Source organism: Nestor notabilis, unplaced genomic scaffold, assembly GCF_000696875.1.
Source record: "Nestor notabilis isolate BGI_N333 unplaced genomic scaffold, ASM69687v1 Scaffold35288, whole genome shotgun sequence".
In the NCBI taxonomy this organism is placed as follows: domain Eukaryota; kingdom Metazoa; phylum Chordata; class Aves; order Psittaciformes; family Psittacidae; genus Nestor; species Nestor notabilis.
The window spans coordinates 1-10706 of NW_009940246.1; the positions used below are offsets into that span (position 1 = coordinate 1).

The following is a 10706-nucleotide window of genomic DNA, read 5'->3' on the forward strand; positions in this document are numbered from 1 at the left end:
CTTCCCCCCGCTCCGCTGTGCAAGGCGTCCTTGTTTAAGCTCCAGTTTACATTTGTAAATGTAGTAAAGCATTTGTAAATGTAGTAAAAAAACTTGTAAAGCAGGCCTTGGGTGTGCTTAGAGAAACACAGCCCTGACTTTTGAGCAGATGTTGCCATGTTGGATGATGTAGAAGTGCCAAGTGGGGTTAAAAATGAGCTGTGATCTTTCTAAGAAGAGTTGGATTTGTGTTTGGAGGGGTATGGGGTGTAAGAGAGGAAAAGAAAGGAGGTGAAAACTCTTGATCAAATTCACTTGTGGGTTTTGGTGTGTGTGTGTTGTGTTGGAGGTGGGGGTTCTGGTTGATGTTATTTCTGATGGGGTGGGTGTCTTTCCCCACATGCTCAGCTAGACTGGATAGAAGCCAGTGCACCAAGGTGGACTGGGCTTCTGCCTTTTTCGTGCTTCCAAAATCAAGAGACAGAAACGAAGCATCATGCTACATCTAAAACCTTCTGGCACAGATGCATAGGATGCTTTTAGGTTAGTGTATGATAATGTTCATTATGCCAACAGTACTTCTTGAAGTATTTTTGCACGTCTGAACTTTCCCAAAATGCACCTAACTGCTTATGAGGGCTGATGGTGTTTGTGGCTTTTGCTTTACATGTTGTTGCAGTTCCCACGGCCCTTGTCCTCAGTGGCAAGGGGGTTGGAATCAGTGGCTCTGCAAACCTAGGTTGTGTGACAGTGGTTTCTTATCACTTGTGTTTATAACGTGTTCCTAATTTGCTGTGATCCTACACGTTCCTTAAAAAAACCCCAAAAACCAAACAAACAAAAAAACCCCCAAAAAACCAAAAAACCCCAAACAACAAAACCCCCCCAAAAAACAGATTTGTTTTTTTTAAAGCCACATAATTGTGAATTACATAAAACTGAGTTGATTTGCAACCACTAGATTCAAGTGCCTATAAGCAACATCCTAGCTATTCTAGCTCCCTTACTTGGAACCAGCTTGTTTGTGATTTAGCCGCTTATTCACATATTCCTATTGAAATGTAACTACCCTTAGAGCAGGATATACCTAGTGTAACAATGGGGGTATGGTCATTTTGTGGATGGGAAGCATTTTGTAAACAGTAAACCCTGTTATGGAGAAGGTCTCATAGGTAGTCTGGATGGAGATTTTGGTAGAAGTTCCTTTTGATTCCCATTGATAACACAATAGTATTTCTGTCTTGTTGGCACTTTTGCACCAATGTGGCAGGTGATAAGCTGTCTAAAATGACAGGAACGAAGGTGACTTAGCTCTGAACTGCTACTGTAGGACTGTGGTCAGGAAAAGAAGGGGGGACAAAACCAGGGTCTGGCTATCTCAGTTCTTTGTTTATTCATAAAGTGATGCCTTGCTTACCTCTTTGATGTTAGCTGTTACCATTTTCCTTGTTTCTAATCTCTTTGGTATACAACTGTTCTTCTTGGCAGATGAAACATGAAATTGTTCCCAAATCAGTTTTCTCTTTTGATATAACAAGGTTGCTGAGGCAACAAAATATTAAGCAGGTACATATGACTAATGATGTCAAAGGACCAACATCAGCGTATTGTTTATTGATAAGCAAGACTAGAATGACTTAAAATGTGTTTGGCCTCTCTTTCTTGGAAGATAATCTTGAGTGAAGGTGTTTGCACTCAATCTACCAGGAGGCATGCAGGCATTAACATATGTAAAGTAAACTCAGATCAGGCACATAAGCAGGAAGCTGCTCTAGCATAAATGGTAACCAATTCCATTACTAGATTTCATTTTCAAGGAAATTAGGACATGCCGATTTGTAGCACTTAGTGCACAGGAGATAAAAAAGTACAGAGCAGACCCAGCTGTTCTGTATAAACACTGAAAAAACCTTGCTAAAATGATTATGTCTAAAAATACAAAGAAATGCGTTTAATGAAGGAAAAAAGATAGGAATCAGTAACTTTCACTGATCTTTCTTCCACATGTAGTTTTAAGCAAAGCTTAATTTCCTCAGGCAATATTAACAATTGCTAAACTTACAAATTTATCTAGGGAATATGGATGCCTATTTGAATAGCATATTAATTTGAGCCAATTCATTTCTTTGCTGGATTATCACAGTCTCTTGAGTAAGCCATTTTCCACTAGGACAAGTCTTGCACAGTGAAAATGAACGGAGATATGCAAATACAACTTAAAATAAAAAGAAACTTGCAAATGTGGCTTTATTTAATTCTTACAAGAGGGAGGCACTTTTACATAAAAAGAAAAAATAATGCAGAGGTTTCATTACAACTACAAAACCCTAAAATATTATTCTGTGACAACAGAAAGAAAATGGTGTATGTGTGAGAAAATGCAGCGATTTTTCCCTTTCATCTCTATACCATTTATTACACTTAAAATCCAAAACCTAAAAAACAAACAAACAACAAAACTCCACCAAAAATTCCCTTTTCTTCTATTATCACAGGCCAACATAAGCACTGAGTACTGCTGACACTTTATTTTGTGTTCCTCATCTCTCATCATTGGTATTTGTTGTACAAGGCAGAGACTGACCCAAGGGAGGAGACCAGGGAGGGATGCTTTCCTGCAGTTATTTCCCCTCCATGGATTCGGGAGAAACCTAAGCTTTTTTCTTTACATGCCATACTGGAAAGGTGAACTAGCAGTTCACTGGTAATTAGGGTCCTGGGTGTCAGCCGTATGATGTTGCCCCTGATAAGTATGAACCAGTGCTGGGCAGACTCGGAGACTGTGCTGAGGCTGGTTGGTGTGCAAGTTGGAGCAACTCCTGTATTACATTATGCAAGTAGGAAGTGAAGTCAACAATAACCTCAGACAAAGCAATAATGTTGAAAGATGGGCTCAGATTCTGCAGTACCAATGTACTAACGTTAGGACTTGACAATGAAAGAAACCTCGCTAACGTCACTGGGAATCTCTCTGGAGAAAGGCAATCCTCAAAATGAATATTGTCACAATCCATCCTTCTGTCAAGTGAAGAAAGCAAACCTCAGGTCAAGAATCCTGGCAGATAAATGTCTCTCCAGTTGATCTATGAGAGCATGTGTTCACCACTTACAGCAATTTTCTTGCTATTTATTTGGTTGGGGGTTAAAAAATCCACTAGGTAAACTGAACAGGGGGGTTCCTGGTTGTATGAAAATGAGGTTGGAAGTGGAAGGAATGCTCAAAGCATGTTAAAGTAATGTTAAAATTGCTTGAAATAAGTACACCTGAGAAAAACAGTATTTTTTTAATCACCTCTTCCATTAAAGTGGCTGAGCAGAATATGGCTTTACATTGTGATCTTACTAGAAAAATTTAGGCTTTCAAGTATGTCAGAAACACAACTGCAACAGGGATCACAAATAAATTTCTTCTGGGGCTCTGTGAATGCAAGATTGACCTGGATAAAGGGAAAAAATGGACCATTAGAGGGTACTTAGATTGAGGAGTGCTAGATTTGTCACAAACAGAAGAAATGTTTGCCATAATTTCTCAGCTTTACTTAGCAAATTCCAGTTTGATGTCCTGTGATGAAGACCAGAGCACATTCTTTCAAGCCATCTCCTGTTTTCCAAAATTGCCTGGGGTGTATTTCAACTGACTTTGAAAGTAAATTACCTGACCTAATCCAGAAGTCTTTTAAAAGCCTAAAGCTGGGTCCCTAAGATAGAAGAATTAAAGCTGGTACAGTAAACCAAGAACTATTTTCAAAAATTGAGCTACTTACAAAAACACTTCAGTTCTGAAGTTGCTTTACCGATATTGATACAACTTGTAAACATATTCACAGGGAGCTTGGGCTCCGGATTCTGTTGGGGTTTTTCTTCTTTTCCTTTACCACAAGCACGTGTAGAGGTTTTTCTTTTTATGTTATGTTTGGAGAAGTTTAATGAGACTGGTTTTGTTTAGATTCAAACACATGATCAGAATGTGCAACTTGTAGCTTTGTGCAAATATATGAGAAATAAGTAGTAAAATTGGTTCTAAACAGAACTTCCTGAACTCTCTCTCCAAACTAAATATATCAAGAGCATAGTATAAACATGGAAGATAAATTAGTTTTAAGATTTATCACTGATATGAATAAAAGAACATCTTACAGAATTTTATCTTGATTGTCTCTTTACAGTTGAAAAGAGGGGATTTTCCCCCTTCTATATAAAAGAGAGGAAAAACATGCTGTTGATTATTTTCCTGGCACATGTTGAATAACATAATACAGGCTTCATTATGGCATGAGACTAATTACATAAATTATATCTGAAAGAAAAAAGTTAAATTAAGAATTGAATGGTTACTGCATAATCAGTGGGCACGAGTGAGATCTAATGTCATTGTGTTTAGAAATGGCTTCATCCAGATCCAGCTGTCTGTTGTTGACCTCCACCTCCATGCAGCCATTATAAAAAGCGGTTACTAACGTAGCCCCCAGAGGAACATCTGCACAGAAACACATTCAATTTATCAGGCCAATGCTTGCAAATTCTTATGTATTTTTCAGGTTAGCAAAAACACGGGGAATACTTCAATCCCCCATCCATTAGTCAGCCACAGGAGACAAGAGGAATTTGGCAGGAAACACTTGGGTTCTTCTCCTTTTTTTTTTAAGATTGAGATGAAGTCAGGAAAGCTGAGAAAGGTCAGTAAAATTTGAAATGTGCCTTAGAAGACTATTTCCACCCTGAAACTGAACTACATGAATGTTTTTCATAGTAGCATTTCCTGTATTAACAAGTGATCCAACAGTTTGTTTCTTGGAGTCCACTGTTCTTGTCCTGACCTACAAACAGATGTTTATGGATCTAGAGGTCACAGAAAGAACCATCTTGGTTTTGCCAGAGAGCTTCTCTGGATTTAAATCTGCAAGTTCTCAGATAGGGGACTCCTGGGAACTCCACACATTTTACTGCTTCCTTACTGCTTCTTCAAAGTGAATTCTCCAAAAAAGACTCACTTTATCTGTTGCTCATTGAGGTATTGTTTGGATATGCTTCAGGAAACAATACGTTAAGCATAGAAATCAAGCAGGCATTGTTCTGAGGTCTTAGGGTACAACTGGATTCTTACAAGGTAAACATAAGGTGATCCAAGTACATTCAGCAACTAGGATGAGGATGCCTGGAAGCTGATCTCCAGAGCATCATCTTTTCTTCCAGATGTTAATCATCTATCCCTTCTAGAAGACAGACTTTATTGTCTGGGAAACAAGAAATGTTGCTTCCTTGTGAATTTTATTTTGCTGTAAGATGAAGTACTGCACAGTCCTGTAGAATCATGCTCTATTGCTCTTTTTATGCCAGTGATAACTCTGCTGCCATAGAACCACGCAAGTCTCATTTAGCTTGCACTGGTTGTGCTGAATTAATTAACAAAAAGGCATGCTTCCAATGCTGGTACTAGTTTGGAGAAATGTGTATAAAAAATGGGGATTTCTGGTCTTCATGAAATGCGTATTTTTGTTAGGTGCCTTTTACCCATACAGTTAAAAGCACTGTAGCTCAATGTGGGGATCCTTACTTTTTTATACTGTTCAGTAATCCCAGAGACTTTTGGGGGGTAAGTTAGAGGAAGTAAATAAATTGGTGTAGCCAAACTGGCCGTACATGGAAACCTGCAGTAGTTTTCCTATATTACTTTTTCTTTCTTTGGTAGCAGAGGCTGTTGTGGAAGAGGCTTCTTTGCATAAAGTGGGTGGTGGTGTAGCTTTTGTGAGACCTTTAAGTAGAAACCGTTTATGCGTACAGAGGTTTTTTGTTAATTTGCATGTTGAAGATACGCTTACTTTAGAGGAGCAGCAAGTAAGTAACACCTGCCTCCTATCTGCTTGGGATGAATGACTGAAGACTGGGTCATAGCTCTCAAAATGCTAATTTCTCTGTGGCTGGCATTGTACTAGAATCATTTAAATATCACAAAGATGAAGATGTCTAAGAAATTACTTGAACATTTGTTACTATGGCTGAGTTAACCTACTGACTCACCTCTAGTAAGTAAATACTGACTTCATCTCTTTTAAAAGTGAACAGGCATTACAAAAACACTGTTGCTTTTCTATTGCAGTATCTGAACAGTACTGCACCATTAGTGCATTCTTCACATTCTATACACTCGAATTGAACTCACCTAGTTATCTGGTTTCAAAGATATTGCGCATCATTCAAAAACAAAATTAAAGGAGAAACTGACATATGTGGTGCCTAAATCTTGTTACAGACTTGATTACCAGTGTATGAAGACTTCTAGAGAACAAGTAAATTCCACCATATAGGCCTGTAGACTGAGGTAACCACCACTTCAGACAGAGGCTGTGGCACCTGCAGTGCTGCCATAAACACCTTCCTTCTAGTCTGACAAGCAAGTCTAGAGGGTAGAACCATAATTCCACCTTCCTCTGTGTACACTACCTTGGAAGAAATGCTTAAAGTGATCATCTCCAACGGATACTTAGTTCCTTCACTCTATCTACTCCTGTGCACCCTTGTCTCCTGCAGAAGAAACATACTGCAGATAAAGACCAGCTATCTGCAGTGCTATGACACTGCAGCCTACATGTTGATGGAAGTCAATTCAAGACTATGTAGGTCAAATTCTTAGAATTTCCTTAGGAATTGTGACTTACTCTCCTGAAAACAACATTAATGGAGGACACAGAAAAGCTCTGCCAGTAGTAATGTTGTAACCTTGGTGTCTTTCCTCTACCAATTTTCAAGCTTGAGGCTCTTAGGCTTTGAAAATTCCTCATCTTTGGCAATGCTCTTGATGATTCACCCTGAAGTCAAGCTATTTTACAGATAAACATGTGTACACTTCCCATACAAATCAATGATTGCACATGTCTTAAGACTGTGGATACATTTGCAGCTTGCTTTAAATAAATCATTTGCTGTTTCAACATGTTTTCTGTCTCATCAAGAGTGCCGGTCATCTATTGCCCAGAGTTTAATTACTGAAACCCTATTCCTGACTTCTTCACTTCTGACAACTTACTAATGCCTAGCTTTCTTACATTCTCAATGCCGTTCCTAAATTGTGCCAGCTGGTGGCATTTCATAAATATGCAACACTCACTCCTCTCCAGCTCAAAAATCAAGACATTTCCTACCTCCAAACCTCTAGAGAGACACTCATAGCTTTTCATGGGTCTAGAAATGCTACTGTTGAAAAGCAGACTCCCTCAAAAGCTGAATAGATTGAATGAAACGAAGCATTTGTAGAAAAAAAAACCCTGTTTTTCTGTACAGTTACAGACTTTTTCTAGCTTGGGTAAAGCTGAATATAATCAGGCTTGTACAAATAATCAAATTAATTAAAAGAAATAGAATTTACCTGGCAGACCGCCCAAGTAGGTAACAACATTTGCCATCATTGCTTGGTGCAGGATAGACAGTTGCTCTGAATTGCTTCTGTCTGTGTGAGAATCAACAGACAGTTCAAGTTGCTGTCTGGTTACTAGAAGTCCAACTAGCACTTTTCTGGGCGTACATAACTTCTTTGATTCCAGATGTGCAACAGTGATGTTTCCAATGGTCACAATGATTTTCTAATTGGAAGAATGATAGGTTACAAAAGATGCCACATGTAACTTTAACAAACAATTATACTTGGTTCTGATACATTTTATATTTGGAAGTAGAAGAAAAGGAAATGTTAGAGCCACATTTTAAAAGCTGGTACCTTAAGTTGGAGAAGTTACCCATGTGGATGTAAAATCACTACCTTTGCTAATGAATGCCATTCATTTATATTCTTAAATTTATAAGTGAGAATGTTCACTGTAAAAAAATCTTTGGTTATGGTTCTGAGGTGAAGTCCTGTTCCTCTTACAGGCAAAAGGAGTACTGCTGCAGTTTAAAAGGTAACGAAGTGGTCACTACAGGTTCTTATTTCAGGCAAAAGCATGGATTAGCCATGGTGTATAATCACGGTCAATGTTGGGATGCCTGATGTAAACAGGTTAAATAGATGTAAATGGAAATATAAGGATGAAAAGATCCATTTATAAATCAAAACTAACATGATACCATTACTATAGTATCATCATTCGACTTCTGTCATATTCCCGTTTTGTGCATTTGGAAGGAAAGGTTGAAGAAGATGTGATGTAATGGATAGTACCTGACATAAGAGTGCTTAATGCTTAGTCACTGATGTAGCAGTCATTAATATACGATCTAAGTGCTTTCCAAAATATTAATGTATTAATGTGAGTAGTTTTTTTTAGTTTGATTTTTCACAAATGGAGTAGTAAATTATGTGAGACAAAAACAAGAGGTGTGACTTATGCAGATCAGCTGCTATGATAATGGTAAGTTCACCTGTGAGTCAGAGGAGTTAGAGTCCACTATGGACAAAGCAAGAGGCACTGTTTCACCAGAAACCAAGGCAAACATAACACCAGTGTCTGTGGACGGGCGAATAGTCATAGTCACATTTATTAGCCAATCTTCAGCACTGTCAAGATCATCTGTTTTAAAAACAATAATTGAAATTAATAAATCTATCTGCTAATGAAAAATTAATATAGAGTCAAAAATTAGTATTTAATTGGCTCCCACTGTGGAAAAATTTGTACTAATCTCCAGAAACAAACAAACAAAAAAAAACCAAACCAAAAACCCAAACAGTTTACTTGCAACTTTTAGGAAGAACTATAAGTCTTGGGGGGGGGCGGGGAATAAAAAAAAACCCCAAAAACAAACCCAAAACCCCAAAACAACAAAACAAGAAACAACAACCAACCAAAAAAAAAAAGACCCACCACAAACAAACAAAACCCCAACCTTTTATTATTGCATCTTCCCTAATCTTTTGTGCTTATTTGCTTATTGGACCTTTTCTTTTGCTGTCTTCTCCATTCTAGTGTGGAAAAGGTGCCACGTTCATTAATGGTCAGTTCAAAATGAAACACAAAAACCTACTTTACTCATAAATTGCTGCCACTGAGTAGAAGATAGCAGTTTTCATACACTTTACCATTCCAAAGCAGCTCCACTACTAAGATGTGAATATGCAGGTGCACAAAGTAAAGATGCAGGTGGCACAACTACAATTTCATATGGTACATTCATAGTGAAGCTTATGTAAAAAATACTATTTAAAGAGGTATGTGTCATCTTTCATATCTTTTCTTTCAGTGTCACTTCTCCCTCTGCCTCCTCCCTGTTAAATCTAGTAGTTTCTTGATTTCTAGTAGTTTTTTGAGGAAGCAGAAATCCTAAAAATATGATGTGAGGGTACATTCTCACACAATGCCAAATGGGCAGGGAGACAGTGGGCTATAACAGCTCATGGAAAGGCAGCAGTTAAGTGTGGAAAGCCTCTTGAGGGGGGAGCAGACGGTGAGAACAGAAAGGAGAGAGGGTGAAATTGTGGTACTAGCCCCAAACACAAAGGTCAGGAGGAGTCATGGCAGCATGGCATTAGTGAAGGAACCGGAGGAAAGCTGAGGAAACTTGAGTGACATAGGAAACTGACATAAGGTTTTTTTGAAGCATAGAATGTAAGAAGCTGGAGAAATCCTTTGAAATGGGCTACGGAATTTAAAGAAAGAAAATAGAAAAGCAAGAAAAGAATAGGAAGAATAGCAGAATATAAAAGAGAATGGGACAGAATAGCAAGTCCTGGGATGAAAAGGATTGGGGATCAGAGGAGAGCGCTAAAGGATAGCATAGTGTTTCAGTTGGGGATGAGTATAATGACAACAGGATTTGGGATGATGCTTAACAGAGTTTTTTCCTTTTGGGCTCATTTTGGAGATTCTGGTTTGGAAACTTTGAAATTAGGGCAGGAGGTCAGGCAAGAAAGTTCTGCATTCAGGAAGGAGCAAGAGATGCATCTAAAACCTGTAGACAGGATGTTCAGTTAGAAGCAGAATTGCAGTGATCTTTTTCTCCATCCCCAATCTTCTTTTTCTGTCAGTAATATGATAGCTTTCCCCACTAATGAAGAGGAGACAGAATTAGGTCATTGGAAAGTGAATGTGTTCAACAGTGTCTGTCGTTTGCAAGTAAAGGACCACTTTCTAACCTGAAGTATTTTGGAAATTAAATGGATGCCATCAATGGGATCAGACTTCTCATTCAAGGAAATTTCCAACAGAATTTACCAGACTCCTTGCTGGATGCAGTGGTGTACAGCTTCGTCTGTGCGGGTGCTTTTCTTTCTATTTTTTTTACCCTCCTTTTTTTTAACAATTTATCAGTTCCATCACCAGTCCAGCAAAAAATACAGGAATGGACAGAAAAATACTTACTATAGTTTATCTGAAACATTGCCATTCCAGTGCCAGGGTAGAAGGATCCTCTCCCCACTGCTACTAAACAGTGTTTGCTTTGTTTTTCTTGAATAACTTCTTTTACACCTGAGTGTCCCTGATTCATCAGGTTCCAGGCACGAATGCACCCATCTAGCCGAGGGTTAATCTGTAGAAGAGTTACAATACGAGGTGTTTACATTCAAAGTTGTTTTAAAAATGCTAATAATATGGCATTACTTTACATGTCAACTTATTTCTGGGCAGCCAGTAATAGCCTTATCAATGTGATAGGTTACAGCACTGATGCTGGGAGAAAACAAATGGCATGCATTTAGTACCTCAGCCTTCAAAAGGTATTTCTGATTTAATAACGTTTTCCATTTTGATACCAGCAATCTGTACAAAATGATTGCCTCAATTTTTGAAGGTCATGCC

General features: G+C 38.4%; 1 protein-coding gene across 1 annotated transcript; it reads right to left on the minus strand.

Annotated features, from left to right (window-relative positions):
* Positions 1–4059: 4059 nt before the first annotated feature.
* LOC104400600 (vitamin K-dependent protein S-like) lies at positions 4060–10437 on the minus strand (the record flags this gene model as incomplete). Its single annotated transcript, XM_010020244.1, has 4 exons — positions 4060–4456; positions 7343–7556; positions 8332–8480; positions 10269–10437. Coding segments are annotated over 4 exons (678 nt in total), but the record flags the coding sequence as incomplete, so codon positions are not given.
* Positions 10438–10706: the final 269 nt, after the last annotated feature.